General features: G+C 40.3%; 1 protein-coding gene across 2 annotated transcripts; it reads left to right on the forward strand.

Moving 5' to 3' along the window:
• The first annotated feature begins 2,274 nt into the window (after nucleotides 1-2,274).
• Nucleotides 2,275-18,139, forward strand: CEP20 (centrosomal protein 20). Of its 2 annotated transcripts, XM_025855594.1 has the most exons (5): nucleotides 2,275-2,334; nucleotides 5,389-5,586; nucleotides 7,629-7,713; nucleotides 11,968-12,104; nucleotides 16,422-18,139. In XM_025855594.1, exons 1-5 carry the CDS (start codon nucleotides 2,307-2,309, stop codon nucleotides 16,496-16,498), a joined length of 525 nt encoding a protein of 174 aa, XP_025711379.1. In that variant the 5' UTR covers nucleotides 2,275-2,306; the 3' UTR covers nucleotides 16,499-18,139. The 2 variants fall into 2 exon arrangements, with proteins under 2 accessions (XP_025711379.1, XP_025711380.1); XM_025855595.2 differs by lacking the exon at nucleotides 11,968-12,104.
• Nucleotides 18,140-19,553: the final 1,414 nt, after the last annotated feature.

Below are 19,553 nucleotides of genomic sequence, written 5' to 3' on the forward strand. Positions count from 1 at the left end.
TCCAAAAATCATCCTAGTGCATCCTTATGGACAGTCCCCTTCATTATCCCAGCCCCTGGCAACCACTGATGAGCTTTCCATACCTTTTCCAAAATATTGCATAAGTGGAATCCTACAGGATGTAGCTTTTTGAGTCTTGTTTCTTTCACCAAGCACAATGCATTTGAGATTCATCCACGTTGTTGCAAGTATCAGCGGCCAACTCCTTTTTATTATTGAGCCTTTATTATGCCATGGTACAGACATACACCACAGCTAATTTATATCCATTCACCAGTTGGAAAACATTAGGTCATTTCCAGGTGGGACAATTATGAATAAATCCGCTACTATTTCATACTGGCTTTGTGTAGAGATAAGTTTTTATTTCTCCTGGGTAAACACCTAGGAGTGGATTACTGAGTTGTACGGTGAGTATATGCTTGGCTTAATTAGCACTAGCCAAACTGATTTCTTTGTTTTCCTACCAGCAATGAATGTATACTCACCAGCCTCTGATATTGTCATTGTCACTTGTTTTTCTTTCGGCCATTCTGACAGGCACATATAGATTTTGTCTACTATAAACAGTGCTACAGTGAATATCTTATGTATATATCCTTGGTGATTAGATGTGAGTGTATCCATTAGATACATTCTTAGAACTAAAATTGGTAGGTCATAGGGTGTGAAAGGTTGATTAGATATTGCCAAATAGCCTTCCGAAAAGGTGGGGCCAATATACACACATACCAGCTGGGAATGGTAATGCCTGTTTCCCCACATCCTCACCAACACAGTGTTATTAGGTGATTGCTGTGTGAGTTGTTGGTGAGGACTTGAAGTAAAGCGTTAGAGCCATGCCTATCACACAGAGTGCTAAAGGATGTTATTGTATGATTACCACGATTAATCAATCAATCACATTATTATTCGCCTCTCTCTCTCTCTGTCTCTTAGTTCCTCATCAATATATCCAGGAGTGCTTTTCTCTGAGGAGCTCAAACATTTTACCTATGGAATTTGGTTAATCCTTATAAATCTCTTCAGATGTTGGTCAGGAATTCAGGCTCTGTGGGTTTTACAGAATAAGGAAGTGGGACAGAATAGGGCCTTTCCAAGTTTACAGAACAGATCTGTGTTCCACAAGGTCAAAATTAATCTACTTTGGAATGGGAATGGACTCCTCTAGGTTACAATGGCTTTCAAACTTTTTTTCACTGCTACCCACTTTGAGAAATACACCAAGAATCAGGACACACATTCATACCCAAAACAAAAGTTCCCCTCCAAACCCCAGTACTTGTTTTCTATTTGTTCCGTCCCATTTCATTGAAAATACATTCATTGGGAGCCACTGATAAATAGAGTTCAAAACCTACTATGGGTTAAGACTAGCAGTTTAAAGGGCACTGTTCTAGCATCTAGGTCACAGGTGTTGGTCTTCCTGGCAATGGAAGGAATCACCGAACTGGATTCCTGATTGGAAGCACAGAATCTCACACTCAGCTTTGGTTAGATTATTCCCATGTTCTTTCTTCTTCATTTCCTTGGGATGGTAGAGTTTATTCGTTCCTCAATTATTCACAAATAGCTTTTGGACTCCTTAGATGCACTACCCATTATTAAGTGCCATTAGACTACCCATTATTAAGAGGCCTGCCTGGATTCAAATCTCGCTTCCACCATCTGTTGATGATCTTGGTTAAGCCTCATCAGTCATCAAAGACTCAGTTTCCTCCTCTGTAACATGGGAGACATAATAGAGAAATCAATGAGCCAGTGTCACTTGACAGCGTCAAGGTGTGATCCCCAGAACAGCAGCTCCAGCATCCCCGGAGAACTTGTTAGAAATGTAGTTCTCGGATCGCACCCTGGATGGACTAAATCGGAAACCCCAGCGGTGGGGCTCCGCGATCTGTTTTAACAAGTCTTCCAGGCACGCTCAAGTTTGAGAACCACAGGCTTAATAAATGGTAACCATTGACAATTAATCCCTGAGGCTGCAGAGATGAGCAGTGGGCAGATCATGGAAGGATTAATAAGCTAAAGTTCAGCACTAACTTGACGGCAGCACCCACAGGTGAGGGCTCTAACCTGTTTCAGTCCGGGTTCCTCCCCCCTCCTCCCTCAGCACCTAGAGAGCTCGCTGATTGGTGAGGTCCCTCCGGACAGTCACCACCCACCCAACCCGGGAGAGCGAAAACTGAAAGGGGCGGGACCGAGCACCGCGAGAGAGGCACGCCTATTGGCTATAGACCACGCCGCATAGCGGGGCGGGGTTGCGCGTGCGCAAGGCGAGGCGCGCCCCTGACGGCGGTTGAAAAATGGCCACTGTCGCCGAGCTGAAGGCTGGTGAGTGCGAGTGGGAAGTTTTCCGGGTGAGAGGCGTTTGGCCTTCCGCCTGTGAAAAGGATGCAACGAAAGGAGGGCGCGCGGAACACAGAACCAGCCTTTTTCGGGGTCGTTCTGAGGCGTCAGGGCTTGCAGAGCGTCCGGCTGGTGTGGCGGCCGCTTCGCCGGGGCCCTGGGTGAGGGAAGCGGTCGCACAGGGGCAGTTTTGGAATCAGCTGTGAGCTGGAAGAGGAGCTGCAGGACCCGCAGGGTCCTGAGAGGGCTATAGTCCTGCACTTTGGGCCTCTGGCGCATTTGTCGGACCCCGCTCGAGCCGAGGCTTTGGGCCGCAGCTTTCGTTTGGGACTGATGATTACTGTACCCACATCCATTATTGGGGTTAGGTGCAACCCCTAAACCATTTGCTTACTTGTTTTACGGAATCCTTGTAACCTGTAGGGTAGGTCCCGATCTCCATTGGGAAAACCTGGAGGTAGAAAAGTTTTCCTGGCTTGGCCATTCTCCTGTGTTTTTCACTCAGCTCCACAAAAGGTGCGAGTCAGACGGGTAACGCTTGTGCCCGGTGGTTTTGACGGAGATATCCAGGCAAATAATAGTGTTCATAGTTGCAAGTGAGCCTTAAATGTCAGACACTGCCCAGCCCCTGTGTCACCTAATAGTCTTTGTGACAACTTTATGCCCCATTTCATAGATTGGGAAATTGAGATGCAGAGAGGTGAAATAGCTCGCCCAAAGTAACTTAGCTAGAAGGAGGCAGTGCGTGAGAACCTGGATATGCTGCACCTGAACCCCGGGTCTTAATCGCAGGGTGATACTGCTACCTGCTTAATGAAACCAGTTCCAGTTTTCAGGGACCTTGCACTCTAAATCAGTAATTCTTAAAGATCTGACAGAGAAGGGTTGAATCCCTTTGAGAATAGGATTCAGTAAACATTGATACAAATGTGTATTTGGGGCACTGGGCTGATGATGAACAGTCATAAAAAAGGCATGCCTTTATCCACAAGAACAGACTTTCAGGTGAATCTGAGCACCCTCCCTGCATGAAATACAGAATACATGTAATACTGCATCAGCCTCAGAGGGTTTAAAGATACTTTGGGATATTAGGCCAGGTTAAGAACTTCTTTCTGAAGAAATTATTAGGTATTTTTTTTTCTTTTTTACGGTACAGATTGTTTAAAGGAAGGGCAAAATGGTATGGAACCTGAAAAGAAAATAGAACTGGGGATTAGGAATGTCCTACGCAGATGTATCCCTTTGTTTTTTCTGCATTCCCCAGTTCTGAATATGCTTTGTGTTCAGAGAAAATGGATTTCCCGCTCAATTATCCTACATTGTATGGGCTTTTACCCCCCTACACACACCTTGGGATAATTGGGGAGGGGTGGAGGGAGAAAGAGAATCTTGAGTTGGCTCCATGCCCACTCTGGAGCCTGGTGCCGAGCCAAAATCAGGAGTCAGTCCTTAACCCACAGAGCCATCCAGGTGCCCCTGGGGTTTTACCTTATTAAAACATTTTCACATTTTTCCACCTCACTTGGTTCTGCCTTTAAGAGGTAGAACTCATTATGTTGGAGACGGCAGCTGAGGCGTGAGCTGGTGATGAGAAAGGATAGGCTTCCTAACTCCAGCTTCATTAATTCTCACTTCTCTGCTGAGTTTGAGGCTGTACTGTGTGCTAATTCAGAGTATTTGGGACAGGATCCTGGCCAGGGAAACAAATCTCTTCCATCTAATTTCCAAAGATGGAGTTAGAGAACCGGGGTTTGGTTATGATCCCAAGAATATGATAAGGCTGGACCTTCCTTTTATGGGCCTGTTACAAAGTCTGATTGGGTGATAACGGTACTTGCATACCTGCCAAAAAGGTTGAGGGGATGATTTAAAAACAAGGGGCGAGAAAGGTTAAAGTTTAGTCTGCACTGTGTCTCTGTAATCATATCACCCAGGTTTTTGTTGGTGTATCTTAAAGCTTAAAGGGATTTTATGTTTATGCCTACATGGATAAGCTCCTTGGGCTCCATTTATTAATTTTTCTTTATTTTGGTGTAGTTATTTGGTGCCTTTGGCAGGGCACAGTACAGTATTAAACTATGTTTATTATACCAATAGTATTCAGCACTGTATTATAATGCTCCCAGGTAGCATTTATTGAGCTCTTACTATGTTCTAGGCACTGTGGGTGAGATGTGTTGATTGTCTGGGTTTGTTATTTAGCCATTAGGGACAATGTGAAAAAAGAGGTTCCAGACCACTGCAAGGAATGATGCCAATTCAGCTCTGTGCCCCTCAGTGTCCATGCTGGTATTTATGGCTAAATCTCATTATCACAACCGATATTGTAATAGGACCTTTGCTCATCAAGAACAAGTTAGATTACATTCAGCATATATATCCCTGATTCTTTAAGATGGCAATGATATAGCTACGTGTTAGATTTCTGTCTAGGCTTACAATTTCAAAATCCTACTGGTTTTTTTTAGGAAGTTAACTCATAAGTGTCTTTAAAAAAACAAAATCCAAAGAAGCACCTTTTTGTTCAGAATGGGCCATTCCCCAAGGGTTATCTGGGTATCAGGTTTTTATCAAAAGACAACAAGTTCCTTCCTTTTATGGGATGTACTTGTTATCTTTAACCATCTTTCTAGACCAGAGGTTTTTAGTGACACAGACCTATCTGCAGTGATAAATGCTCTTGAAAATATAGGAGACAGGGGAAATTTCAGGCCGCAGTAAGCCAAGGATAATTCTGCGCTCCCTTTTCCTCCCTCCCTGAAGATGCATACCAGACTATAGCTTCCCACGGTGATGATGCTGGAAAGAGAAACTTGAATTTGCTTAAATATATTAAAACAGCAAATCATTGCAACTTGAGAACTTTATTTTTTATTACAAACATGATGCCAATCGGATAACTTCCATTCAGCACATTGTTTAGATCAAAACAATGGCTACTAGGCCATTTACCTTTTAAACATTTTTCTTCAAAGTATGCCTAAGAATGACCAAATTTAATCTGTAATTGAAGCATTAATGTTTTATGTTTAACAGTTTTAAAGGACACGTTGGAGAAAAGGGGAGTATTAGGGCATTTAAAAGCAAGGATCCGAGCTGAAGTTTTCAATGCCCTAGATGATGAAAGCGAACCCCGACCATCATTGTCTCATGAAAACCTTCTAATTAATGAACTAATTCGGGAGTATCTGGAATTCAACAAATATAAGTACACAGCATCTGTCCTCATATCAGGTAAGAGGTTATTACTACTTGCCTGAAACAAAATCTGCTTTTTCCCTTCCCTCACTTCTCAGAAAATATTTGGGCTGAAAATCTAATTCCATTACCACACGGTGTCATCCAGGTGACTGGGACATAAAAATCTCCTGGGCTCTTTCCATAGCTTGAATACGTTCTCATGGGGCTTATTGTATTGTAGGGGAAAATAAAGACCTGAACACTTAAACTAGGTGCATACTTTGAAAAATCATCTGTATTTCCTGATACTAAATAAAAGGTTGTTTACATTTTGTTTGCTGACAGCCTTATTCTGTGTAGATGCTTTAAAAATAGAGTTTCAGAGGCTCAGTCAGTTAAGCATACGACTCTTGATCTCAGCTCAGGTCTTGATCTCAGGGCCTCAGGTTTGAGCCCCGAGTTGGGCTCTGCGCTTGGCCCGGAACCCACTTAAAAAGGATTGGGAAGGTAAACTCCAAACTCACTATAATGATAGAAGGGAGAGAAGTGCTGTTGGGGGGAGGAGGTGGGCCGTTAAAGAGATATTTATCTCATATTTTATTTCTGAAGAAAGTAAGTAAGTAACTGAAAAGAATGCACATCAGTCAGGATAGACTTTCCTCTGGGCTTGGGGGAGAAATGAGATTGGAAGGATTGCTTTGTTTAAGGTTTAATCTGTGCTTTAAGACTATTTCATGCCTCATCAAAAAAAAAGAGACCATGAAGTAGATTTTGGAAGAGAGAATGAATTCTTGGTGATGTTGGAACTTTTCCATTTAATAGATTTTTTTAAATTAACATTCTATATCTTGTATTTAATGTTAAGCACATATCTTAACTGAATAAGACTGGTGAGTTTTAGTGCTTTAAGGATCTTCAGAATCAGCCTCCACTTTCCTCAGTCTGTTATAGATGGCTATATAATACTATTAACACTCAGAAAAGAAGAAAATTATGAAAATATAATGAATTAAGTCTTGGACCTGGGCTTCCCTAGAATGAAATGTAGTCACAATAGTCAAATTTCATGTTAAGTGTCTTGGCTTTTTTAAAAAACTGAGGTATAATTAACAATGCAATATACCTTTTTTAGTGTACAGTTCTATGGATTTTGCCAAATGCATACAGTTGTGTAACTACCACCTCAGTTACAATCACTACAGAGAATATTTTTATCACCTCAAAACAGTCTCTGTGCCCTGTTTTAGTCAACTTCTTCACCTACCCCAACCCCTAACAACCACTGATCTGTTTTTTTCTGTACCTGTCATTTGCCTTTTCCAGAATGTCATATAAATGAGCCTATTCAGGATGTAGCCTTTTGAGTCTGTTTCCTTTCACTTAGCATAATGCATTTCACATTCAGCTGTGTTGGTTCCCCCCCCCCCCGCCCCGAATATCAGCATTCCTTTGTATTGCTGTGCCAATTTATCTATTATCATTTGAAGGCCAGTTGTGTATATTTTTTGGCAATTATCAATCAAGCTACCATAAACATTCACCACAAGTTTTTGTGTGAATGTAAGCTTTCACTTCTCTTGGGTAAAGAACTAAGAGTGGGATTTTAGGTTATGTGTGCTAAGTACATGCTTACCTTTGTAAGAAATGGCTCAACTGTTTTCCAAAGTGGTTGTACCATTTTGCTGTCCTACTAGCAAAGCAAAGGATGAGAGTATACAGTTGCCCTTTATCCTTGCCAGCACTTGATATTTGGGTTAATTTTACTTATAGAGTTATTGCCACCAAATGGATATTGTTACTGTCCTGTGTTTAATTTGTAGCCTTCTTCAAAAAAAGACTTTTGAAGTCCAGTATGCAGGAACATATGTTCCCAAGCAAAAATTGGGGGATTTAAAAAATGAATTTATGTTAAGCTCTGTTAAGTTACACATAAAATGATATTTTGAAAATCATAAAGTCACATACAGTTGGATCTGCCTTGGTATGTGCCATCATCACTCTTCCAAAATCTGAAAAGTCTGTATAACTGGTAAGTGGTTCTTACCAAAATCAGATGTGTTTTTTAGGTGAATAAAGACTCATGATTTTTCCTCTAGAATCTGGTCAACCTGTAGTTCCATTGGACAGACAGTTTCTCATCCGTGAACTAAATGCATTTGAAGAATCAAAGGATAATACAATGTAAGAAGTTTTTTTAAGTAAAGTTTTTTAAAAATAAAAACTTAAAAGTAAGTTTTTGGATATTGTATTGGAATTGTAATCACACAGTGGTTTTATTTCATTTTAATTAAGCAGGTATTTATTTGGTTCGAGTATGCGTCTGACTCTGCACCAAATCCAAGGTGTGTAGCAATAAACAGGACAAGGCCTCTGCTCTCTGGAGCTAAAATTCCTGTGGTTTCAGAGGACTGAGCATCTGTCTCACTAAGGGTCACTCTTCTTGGCTTCTTGATGCATCCCTTTTTTTTCTTCTGAGGCTTTAATCTATCAGTTGTTTTCTTCCTCATGATGAACTCTTCCTTCTGATTATTTCCTTCACTTCAACTTAGGAATATACTCAGATCTCCCAAAAAAACCAGTGAACTTGTTTTTACCACCGAACTTAGTGAAAACCAACCATCTGCATTCATTTTGTTACTCTCCCCTCTTTTGCCTTCTTTGCATATTAAGTTCTTCCTTCACCATTTATACTGAAACTATGCTTTTGAAAAGAAGGGTGACCACTTTCTAGTAGTTTCTTAGTTCTATTCCTACCTTGAAGTTGCTTAAACTTTTTCCAGAGGATCCCTGAATGGCAAAAAAAAAAAAAAAAAAAAAAAAAAGTTACTGTACCTAGGACACTCAAAGCAGGGCCTCCCCTTCCCCCCCGGGCAAGAAATTTCTTTGAAGTCTTGAGCGTTTTCCCTTTCTAAAAATTTCTTGAATTTTTTTCTTTCTGCTTCATGGTATAATTGTCTGTTTTACTATAAAAATGTTATAACTGATAAAGCAATTACATTGAACTCTCCCACAAATCTTTGTACAATTAATGTTCCAGGATCATATGCCACTTTTATCCTGTACTTTGTCCCAAGTCCCTGGCACCAAGAGTGGTTGTATATCTGTATTTCCAATTTGAGAAGCTCAGTTTTACTTGAGTTTCTGTAGCATTTTGTAATAGTGACTATTCTCCCTTAAAACATTTTTTGTCATTTGTCTTTTATGAACCTTTACCGTCTAGGTTTTTCTATCCGTAATAGTGTTCTCAGTTTCTTCATTGGCTCCTTTAGGGTTCCTTTAAATCATGAGCACTCTCCAAGTTTTGTCCTTAACAAAACTTTTCTTCCTGTCCCCTTACCCACTTTTCTAAGTATGCCTGAGTCATTAATGATGCCTCCATGCTGGTGACTCTGCTTTAAATCTGACAGATCCTCTGAATTATGGACCCACATTTCTGCTGGCATCTCAAACTCAGTGTGTCCAAAAATTAAATGTGTTATTTTCACCTCCTTAAACCCCCCTTGTAGGTTCCTCATATAGCCATTTGGGTCTTAAATTCAGAGTCCATGTACAGTTGTGGCTCCTTCCCTCTCTCTGCCCGCCACTCTGCAGGCTCCGTGACTTCTGCCTCTGCACTGTTCAGAAGCCATCTGTCTGCTTTTCTGTCTCTAGTCACTTTCTTTCCCAACTTACCTTACAATTTTATTTCTCAATTACACCTCAATAAAGCTGGGGGGAAAGAAGTAATACAGCAAGTAAAGCAAATACTAGATACATGTGGCAGTGTGAACATAATGTGCCTCTCCATAAATACATTATTTTTCAGGAAAACAAGAATTTTCACACAAAGTAGGATAAAGTCTAGAATAACCTTAGTTAGGTCAAGCCGTGACACCAAATGAGTTTGTGCCAAATTTATGAAGAAAACTAGTTTTCAGAGTTTTTGTGTTTCACCATTGCAAATAAGGTTATGGTAAGGCTGAACTTAAAAAAAATTTTTTTTTAACTTTTATTTAAAAAAAATCTTAACATCCATGAATTTGTGGATTAAATATGCAAGCTTTAAATTTTCTAATAACATTTAAAAATATCTGAATCTTAAAAATTTTAAATCTTAAAACTTCATTGATGTTAATTTAAGAACAAAATTGTTCAAACTTAAAAAGCCTGAACCAGGGCACCTGGGTGGCTCAGTTGGTTAAGACACGGCTCAGGTCATGATCCCGGAGTCCCGGGATCGAGTCCCACATCGGGCTCCCTGCTCAGCAGGGAGTCTGCTTCTCCCTCTGACCCTACACCCTCTTGGGCTCTCTCTCTCTCACTCTGTCTCTCAAATAAGTAAATAAAATCTTTAAAAACAAAATCTTGAACCAGTTAGCTCTTTGGGAAACGTGGGTTTAAAATTAAACAAAAGATGGATCTCACATTCTTGGATCTAAGAGTTACAATAAAAGATATATTGCTTTCCTAAGAGTTGAGGCATCTTAAATAGAGAAACTTACTTTCCTGCTCTCGTCATGGTCTGAAGAAGTTGGTATGCAAGCAGTTAATTACTGCTGCATAACTGAGCACCCCACGATTTGGTGGCTTGAAACAACAATCATTTATTATCTGTGGTTGGTCAGGAATCTATGGGCAGTTCTGGTGCTCAGCAGAGAGCTGGAGATTCCAGTTACAATGGAGCCAGGGAGGTCCTCATCTGAAGGGCTTCCCTGGGGCTGCAGGATCCCCTTCTGTGTGGCTCGCTCACATGGCCGCTTGCAACAGGCCCCCATTCCTTCCATGGCTACCTTTCCCTTGGACAACTCGAGTGTCCTCATGACGTGGCAGCTGACTTCCCCCAGAGAGAGTGGCCAGAGAGAAGGCACGGAGGCAGCCATGGTACACAGTGCTTTATGACCTAGTCTTGGAAGTTGCACAGTGCTGTCACTTAATACCTTACTTGGTCCATAGAAGTGACTTGAGGCCACACTCCAGGGGAGGGCAGTTAGGCTCCACCTTTTGAAGGGAAAGGAATATCATACTTTAAACTATCACATTAGCTAATAAATAGATAGCTCAAAAAATCAGTGAAATAGTATTTTCAATGATGAGATTAGAAACGAAGAAAACTTTTTTTTTAAGATTTTATTTATTTGAGAGAGAGAGAATGAGAGATAGAGAGCACGAGAGGGAAGAGGGTCAGAGAAGCAGACTCCCCGCTGAGCAGGGAGCCCGATGCGGGACTCGATCCCGGGACTCCAGGATCATGACCTGAGCCGAAGGCAGTCGCTTAACCAACTGAACCACCCAGGGGCCCCGAAGAAAACATTTCTGTTGGACCTCTCTTCATTGTCAGCAAGTAGCTTCCCTTTGTGCTGGGATACTAATAGAAATCACCAGGCAGATTATTGTCATGAAAAGAGTATGGGACTTGGAATTCAAGTAGAAAGTTTGTTTACTTACAGAGGAGTCTCCAGCAAATCTTCCCTGAGCTGTGGTGGGATGATGATTAGGACATTCACAAGGAGAGGATAAAATGGAGAGAGGTTTGGGGCACCTGGGTGGCTCAGTTGTTAAACATCTGCCTTCGGCTCAGGTCATGATCCCAGGGTCCTGGAATCGAGCCCCACATCGGGCTCCCTGCTCCACGGGAAGCCTGCTTCTCCCTCTCCCTCTCCCCCTGCTTGTGTTCCCTCTCTCACTGTGTCTCTCTCTGTCAAATAAATAAGTAAAATCTTAAAAAAAAAAATGGAAAGAGGTTAGAGTGTTTTGTAAACTGTAAAAATAGCCTTTTTTTAACCTGCCCTCCCTCCCTAAAAATAGCTTATTAAATGTTAATTCTTACTCAACTCCTGAATAGCTAACATTTATATACCATTTAATATGTGCCAGGCACAGTTCTAAACACTTGATATTTATTAACTCATTTAGTCCACAGCAACCCTAGGAGGTAAGGGCTACACTTACCTTCATTTATAGAGGAAGAAACATATATCAGGGTGGGGACATTAAGAATCTTGTTGAGGTCAAGTGGTGAAGCCAGGATTTGAACCCAGGCAGTCTGGCTTTCAGGCCGTATGACCTTCTTTAGGTAAGGATTTATTCACCCAGTAAGTGTTTACTGAATACCTACTATATATCAGACAGTGCTAGGCACTGGGAAATCTCAACTGGACTTGAAAGGCGAAATTCCTGTGTATTGATGGATTGACCTTGTATGTCAGTTTAGATGATGTTTAAGTTGTTAACATGGGTTCTCTGGGTTTTTAAATTGTCTTTCGAGTTAGGTGGTACTCTTAGATTTAGAAAAGCATGAATAGTTTGCAATTTGGATAGTAACTGTGCATCTTCTTTCTTTTAAGTCTGGAGAATTACCTGGCCCTTTTGGTGGCAGAGGCTGCCTTAAAGAAGAGAGATTTTAAGCTTTTCCTCTATCTGCAATTTTAATTGATTTTGCTTTTCTTCCTGCTACAGACCTCTTTTATATGGAATTTTAGCTCATTTCTTGCATGGAACTAAGGATGACCTCCAAAATCCATTTCTGAGACGGTCTTCACTTCAGCCTCCAAACCCAAATCTTGGCGAACAACCTAGCAGAAGAAAGCAAAGGGGTATGAATTTCCTGGGATTCACCATTTAGCTGTCAACAAGTATTTTTTCTTCTTTTGTTTTTTTTATTTTTTTTAAAGATTTTATTTTTAAAAATAAAACTCACAACCCGAAGGGCAAGAGTCACATGCTCCACTGACTGAGCCAGCCAGGTGCTCTGAGTATTTTTTTTCTTCTTAAATATTTTTCTCTCAGGTCACTTGGGTGGCTCAGTCGGTTAAGCGGGTGCGTTTGGCTCAGATCATGATCTCAGGGTGCTGGGATTGAGCCCCATGTGGGTCTCTCTGCTCAGGTGGGAGCCTGCTTCTCCCTCTGCCTCTGTTTGCTTCTCCCCCTGCTTATGCTCTCTCTCAGATAAATTCTTTAAAAAAAATTTTTTTTTCTCTCAGGAATAGTTTTTCCTGAGCTTTTGAGTCACAGTTTAATTCTATTTACATCTAATATAGTTTGAGTCTGTGTTACTTATCCTCCAAAAAACAAAATGGTTTTTGGAAAGAGAATCTTGAGGGGATGGGGGAATGACTGGACAAAATTCTTAGATATTGTTTCTATGCCAAAGTATGGAAAAACCTGATTTTCACATAGATTTGTATTCTTTGGGACAGCTTAGATCATTGGCATACTCGGTAAAGAGATTTTTATCAAATCATCACTTTTTCCCCCCCCAAGACTGAAGAAAGGCAAGATTGCTGAATACAGATAGAGAAGTCACAGCTGTCTATATTCTTTGCATTTTTTGGATACTGTTGGTGGAAGACTGATAGTTACCTACAGATAACATATTCCTAGGAGAATAGCCCCTATTTCTTTCAGAATGTTCACTCTTTAAATGAGCTTTCAGTTGCTGTGATCACATCAGCAATAGGATCTCAATTTGATAATTTGAACTGAATGGTTTATAGCTCCTTCTTTCCAACCTTGGTAGAGTTGATCCCTTTCTAAGGACAGTCAGAGGTGGGGCTCAGGCAGCAGATAAGCAGAACAAATCTAAATCTTGAATGTTGAAATAAACTTCTAGGAAACATCTAAAATACAAATTGTCTTTCGTAGTTTTCATAAACTGCTATGAGCAGTATTGATTCCGTTAAATATTTGCTGTGTCTCCTAAGATCTGAAAACGATGTATTTGTGAAGCAAGGTTACTTCTTTTGTGGGTTATTTCTGATTTCGCTAAGAGTTACTCATCTATGTATCTTAGAACGCTGAGCTAATGGACCATTGAAAAAGAAATCACCCCCACCTCCTTACCTTACAGTTGAGAAAACCAGTACTGAGAGGTTAAGTGACTCCTCTAAAGCCTACAGCTGATCATTTTTAGCAGAATCAGCATCTCCGAGTGCCATTCCTGTACACTTTTACACTTAAAGAATGTGAAGAAGTTTTCCTAGTTCCCTTTTCAGGGCTTGATAAGGAACTGTCATTAGTGGCTACTATTTGACAAGTACTTTAAAAGCAAAACAAAACACACAAGTAGACAAATCTCTAAGCATTCATATAATACAACGTAAAATTCTCTTGAATCTCTTCCCCCTTGTCTCTCCCTAACTCCCCAATCTCCCTCCCTTCCGTGGAAGGTCCCTATTAGCAGCTTGGGGGGAGTCTCCGTCCGGACTCATTTCTGTGCATGTAAATTTATATGTACTGCTATTCGACATGTTATCCTGACATGTGCTTTGTTTTCCCTTGTCTAGTCAATATGTGTAGATCTACTTCGACCTCATTCTTAACTTTGTGTAGTATTGCATAGTATTGCTAATCATCCCTTACTGATGAACTTTTATGTTTTTAAGTTTACCGTATTGCAATATAGAATTACTTCTTTGTCCACATAAGTATTTCTCTTATGTGGATGCCTAGAAGTACAGTTGCTGGCTCAAAGCATACGCATATAAAAAAATGTAGTAGATATTGTCTAATTCCCCTCCAAAAAGGCTTTACCTACCAAGAATATATGCTAATACCAGTTTCTCTATTTAATTGCCACCAGGGGATATTGTACACGTGGACACCTGGTAACACAGCAAACCAATGACATGGGTAGTTTCAGTCCCATAAGCAAAAATAACTTCTTGAGAAATCACTTTTCTGGCTTACAAGCCTTTTATTTTTATTTATTTATTTTCAGGTGTACAATATAGCAATTCAGCACCTCCATACAACACCCCAGTGCTCATCACAAGTGCCCTCCTTAATCCCTATCGCCCGGTAATCCATTAGTGTGTTCTCTAGAGTTAAGAGTGTTTTTTTGGTTTGTCTTTTTCTTCCTTTGTTCATTTGTTTTGTTTCTTAAATTCCACATACGAGTGACGTCATTGGTGTTTGTCTTTCTCTGACTTATTTCTCTTGGCATGATACTCTCTAGCTCCATCCATGTCATTGCATGGCTTGTAAGCTTTTTATAATCCATCTCATTCATGGCTAATGACTAATAACCAAGTTACAAGTAACAGAGTATTTCTTAACCCAGTTCTGTTCTTTTTTGAGATGTGGGTAGAATAGCTAGTGGTAGCTTTATACCATGGAGGTGGGAGGGCTGGAGCGTGGGTGTGTGTGTGCGTGGGAGAGAGAGAGAGAGAGGGTGTACTAGTTGGTTTGGGGCCTCCAGAGACATCAGAGAATCCAGTTCAAGTCAGTAGAGCTTTGGGTGTGTGTTCTGTGGGAAGTTCCCTGGCAGGCTCAGAGGTGAGGAGGACGGCTGAACTAATAGAAGAACAGGGATTTTGCAAACTGTTTTTCTTGACCATCAAAACTTTTCTTGATAATGGTGAACTCCTTGTGCAATGATTTGCGAAGAATTAGTGGCCACAAATGGCATTTTGTCCCAGTAACACACATCAGCATTTACTTTCAGCATCTTTCTCAGTCCTAGCTTACTGTTTGATAGAAACATGTTTTGTTTTGACAACATGGAAAGGTTATGAAAATAGTAAAATATTATGTTACAGTACCTGATCTCTACAGAAGCTCATCTAACTGAGATATAACACACTAAGATGAAATTGTCATGTGTGTGAACATGAGTCTAAAGTATGCCAACACCAAAGCACTTTTATCACAGCTCCCAAAGAGCTGGAAAAAATGAACAGTTGTAGACGCACTTGCCTCTGGGATGGTAACCAGTTCATTAGGGCTGCTGAGGTCAGCGCTTGAGAGACTGCAGGCAAAGTAGGTTCTAGCTATAAGTAAAAGGCCAGATATTTTTTAACAGAAAATCATTGGTGGTGTAACTTTATTGCACATCTGTGAAGTGCATGCATCACATACTTCTTAGTAATGCTTTTCTAGAAAACCTAAAATGTCTGTGGCCTTAGGATATTGTTAATTTTGTTCTGTCCAGCAAAGCTGCCTAAAAACGAGGGAGATAGTCCTCCGTGATCCAGACCTGCAGTCTCTAGTCTTTATGAGGACGATCAGCTGCCAGGGACTAGCAGGCCTGGGTTAGAATCAGATTGTCTTTAGAATTAGAAAATCCAGGGTGTGTTTTTGGTGCTAAAATTGCATGTTTCTAACAACTGTCTAAATTTGTATATTTTTTCTCCTGTCATCAAAATCACAAAAATGGGTTTTTCCGGTGTAAAAGTGTCTAGGGAATATTTTCCGTTTTTCACAGAATTTCTCAGAATTTAGTCTTCGCCTTGCATTTTTGTTGCATTTGGATATTAAGTCTCTTCAGGTTCTTTTAATCCAAGGCACTTCTGCCTTCCAGCCCTTTCTCCCCATGACAAAAATTCAACAGAAGTGACAGGACCCCTTCTATTACCAGAGCACAGAGGGTGGTCACAGGGGCTCTGGGCTCTTCTGAACTCTCACGGAGCTTTATTGTTGTGTCTTCGGCTGAAGAACATTTTCTACAACTTCTTGGGTATTTTCTGATGTGGGTAGGAAAATGTAAACTCTGCTAGTTTTTTCTTGCCACAAGAGGGTGCTGCTGAGAGGCATGTCTGTTTGAAGGTGGTTTGTTTTTTGTTTTTAGTTGAAGAACTTTGGCATCCCTCAAAATGTTAATTGAATAACCTGTCCTTTCTCTCATTCCATTCCTTACATATCATGTAAGAGAAGTTTGTAACTGCTCCTTACACATGGGTTTACTCCACAGTGCTCTCTGTTCCCTTAAAAACACTTGACAGTGAGTCTTTAGTACTAAATGTTTCTGACTTCAATAATGTTTTTAAAATGGTGAGTTTATTTCATTGTTCTAAGCCATCTAAAGAACTCCTACAATATTAAATACATAACATCCAAAAATACGTGTGGATATGTCTTCACACTGCCTACTTTGACTTGGGATAAGTACTGACATTGGTTTCTGTTCGTTTCAGATGACCACCTAAGAACGGAGAAGGGGAATAGTGCTAACATTGAAGAGCCTCTTGTTTCTCAAGCGGTGAAGAGATGACATTTCCATTTGGGGCATCTTTAGTCTTAAAATTGACATATTTATTCTCTCAACATAACCAACATACATCACTAATATTTGTCCTTTGTAGAAATTTGAGTTTCTGCAAAACATTTAGCCCCTCCTGTTTGGCTACAATTGTGAATAAAGGCTAACTCTGTCGTCTAGCTTCCTGGATTTGATTCGAAAGAAAATACATTGTTTTTAGAAAGTATTTGAAAGGTTTTTAAATTTGTGAGAACTGGAAGGATTTTTTAGTACCCCGTTATTCTTGAAAAAAAAAAGAAAATTCAGGTCTTTATAGCCATATGCTCTGCTCTTTAACAAGGCTACAGTAATTAAATTTCCTTCAGGCTGGAATTATGTGGATTTGTAGAAAAATTCATTTACGTTTCTAAAAAACACTTAAAAGAACATTAAAGCCAGAAAAAATTCCTGTGAAGTTTGGTTTTTTGTTTATGATAGCGGTTTTTCAGATAACCATTTATAATTCAGTTTGAATATCTGAATTTCTATCTAAATTTGAACTTTTAAACTAGGTAACAAGTGCTTTTTCTTTCCTTAGACCATTTTGGCTTCTACTGGAAGATTTAATTAAAAGGTAGAGGGGGAAATAATTCTTTTAATTTTGCTGTAAGTAAAACAAAGAGTTTATTTTATTATATAAAGAATGTGGAATAAGCATGAAGAGACAGGCTTTAGGAGAAATACCAGAAAGCACCTCTTAAAAGATGGCATTGTTTAACCTCCATGTGGCCTTCAGTTGTGCAATCACAAGGTGAGCTCTAAAAGAGCCAGTCCCTACTTTTCTGGACTCACTGTATGTCAGTTTTTTATTCTTGGGATAGAAAAATGGTAAGAGCTCTTCCTGTGCTATCTCTAAAATGCTATTTTGATATTTACTAAGACATTTTTATAAGTGGAGTCTCCAGACAGATGGCACTGACAGCCGCCATGATAATAGCATGTGATCGGCAGAAGTCAGAAAGTGTATTCGGCAAAACTGCCCAGGTGCCCACATACCGACAGCATTTAACTTGAATGTTTTCCACAGGGCAAGTGAGAAGGGCTGTAGGTGGCAGAATTGGCATTCTCTTCAGAGTGTCGATTCTGTTCTGTCTTTTGAAACTTTTGAGTGTATATTTGGTGTTGGTCAGTGTTCAGTCCTTACAGATGAACGAAGAATTTTTATCTGAATGCAGAAAATTATTAAAGAAATCCCCTTAAGCCATACTTTACAAGTGAGAGGAGTTTGAGAGGCCCTGTTGATGAGCTAGGATTACAGAAGAGGCGTAGAAGTACTATAAGGGCTCATTTCCATTTTTCAAATCAAATCTGTAGTATCTGATAACAATTACAAATTCCACTGTATTGTATGTGGGAATATAAGTATCTATTCTTCTCAGAGGACTTGGTTTACATCCAAGGATGTTGGCAGTGGATGCTAAGTTTACCTCAGAAATTACAATCATGCAGGACTAGATTAAGAAGAAATGCTGGAGTTTATAATTTTGGTTACTGCTAAACAGAATTGTCACGTGTAGTCCATAGCGCGTTTGTATGCATTATTCTATAACTTCTTTGTACCTAGGCAACTTTTATACTTTCAATGTATTACTTAATAAAAAACAATCAACTCGCCTTTGTGCAAAGGGTGTTCCTGTGACTCTTCTGTCACCAAGAGGTGGGCACCAGGACAGGAAGAATGTTGGAGGTGGTTCCCCAGGCTGGCCTTCAGGATCTCCAGCGGCCTAGTTGTTGGAGGGTATAGTGTGAGGTGGAGGGAGGGGAAATTTCCTCGTGTGTGGGCCCCTGGCATCAGCCACATCACCCTGCAACACTTAGTCTTCATCCAGGAGGCTGATGGTGTCAGTCTCCAGGGGGACAGTATTGTAACCTGGGGGGCCATTTAGGGGTTCGAAAAAGCATATTTACTAGTATGTTTTTCTATTTGCAAAAGAGAAAAACCACCTATTTTCAAAACTCTGAGATTTTTGTGATTTCCTCAAAGGAACTTCGGTTGAAAAATCTGCTCTAGAAATTTTTATACTCAGGATTTTTGAACGGTGTCAATTAATTTATAAGCCAGTTGTTGAAAAAGGTGCACGGGCGGAGACATTTAAAAAAAAACTGAGGGAAAGACAAGACAAATAGAAATACAGAGGACCCATTGAACTATTCGCATACCCCATAGACTACATCAGTACATCATTGCTGGTGGTTTTCATGGGGTTGTTGGGAGAAGTTCTCCTCCAGAAATAGGGAGAAGTTTCAGGAGAAGATTTGGATTTACAGAAAAATAGGATGTGAGTTGAGACTGAAGAGGGGTTTAGGAAAAGTGGAAATATAAAACCTGGGCAGTCTAAAAACCCAGCAGGAGCAGAGGTGGTGTTTGAAGATGATAAATTTAGCTTAGCATATATGTTTGCACAGAGTAAACTGATAGCTTTATAATTATGTGCAAGAATGCAATTGTATATGACTCACATGCCTGTATGATTATATAAAATTTGATATGTTCTTTCAACCTAAAGCCAAGTGTACATGAAGGATTAACATTGTGAGAATATGCCTTTAAAGGCATTTGGGACAATGCTTCCCAGCCACTTGTTATTTGATTTTTGTTAACCATTCTGCAAAGATTGTATGGTCTTTGTTCATTTTTTTATTTTTAATTTTTTAAAAGATTTCATTTATTCATTGGACAGAGCACAAGCAGGGGGGAGTGGCAGGCAGAGGGAGAAGCAGGCTTCCCGCCGAGCAGGGAGTCTGATGCAGGACTCGATACCAGGACCCCGGGATCATGACCTGAGCCGAAGGCAAACGTTTAACTGATTGAGCCACCCATACGCCCCCCCCCCCCAAAATATACTTTATTTTTGAGAACAACCTTAGGTTCACAGCAGTTGAGTGTAGTGTACAGAGTTTCTATACACCTCCTATCCACTCCCCCAATTCATGGCACCCCACCCCAAGGAGTGGCACATTTGTTCCAATGGGTGGACCTACGCGGACACATCATTATCACTCACAGCCCATAGTTTACATCAGGGTT

The sequence above is a fragment of the Callorhinus ursinus genome, unplaced genomic scaffold, assembly GCF_003265705.2.
Source record: "Callorhinus ursinus isolate GAN/ISIS: 27379988/994484 unplaced genomic scaffold, GSC_fseal_2.0 scaffold13, whole genome shotgun sequence".
NCBI lineage: Eukaryota > Metazoa > Chordata > Mammalia > Carnivora > Otariidae > Callorhinus > Callorhinus ursinus.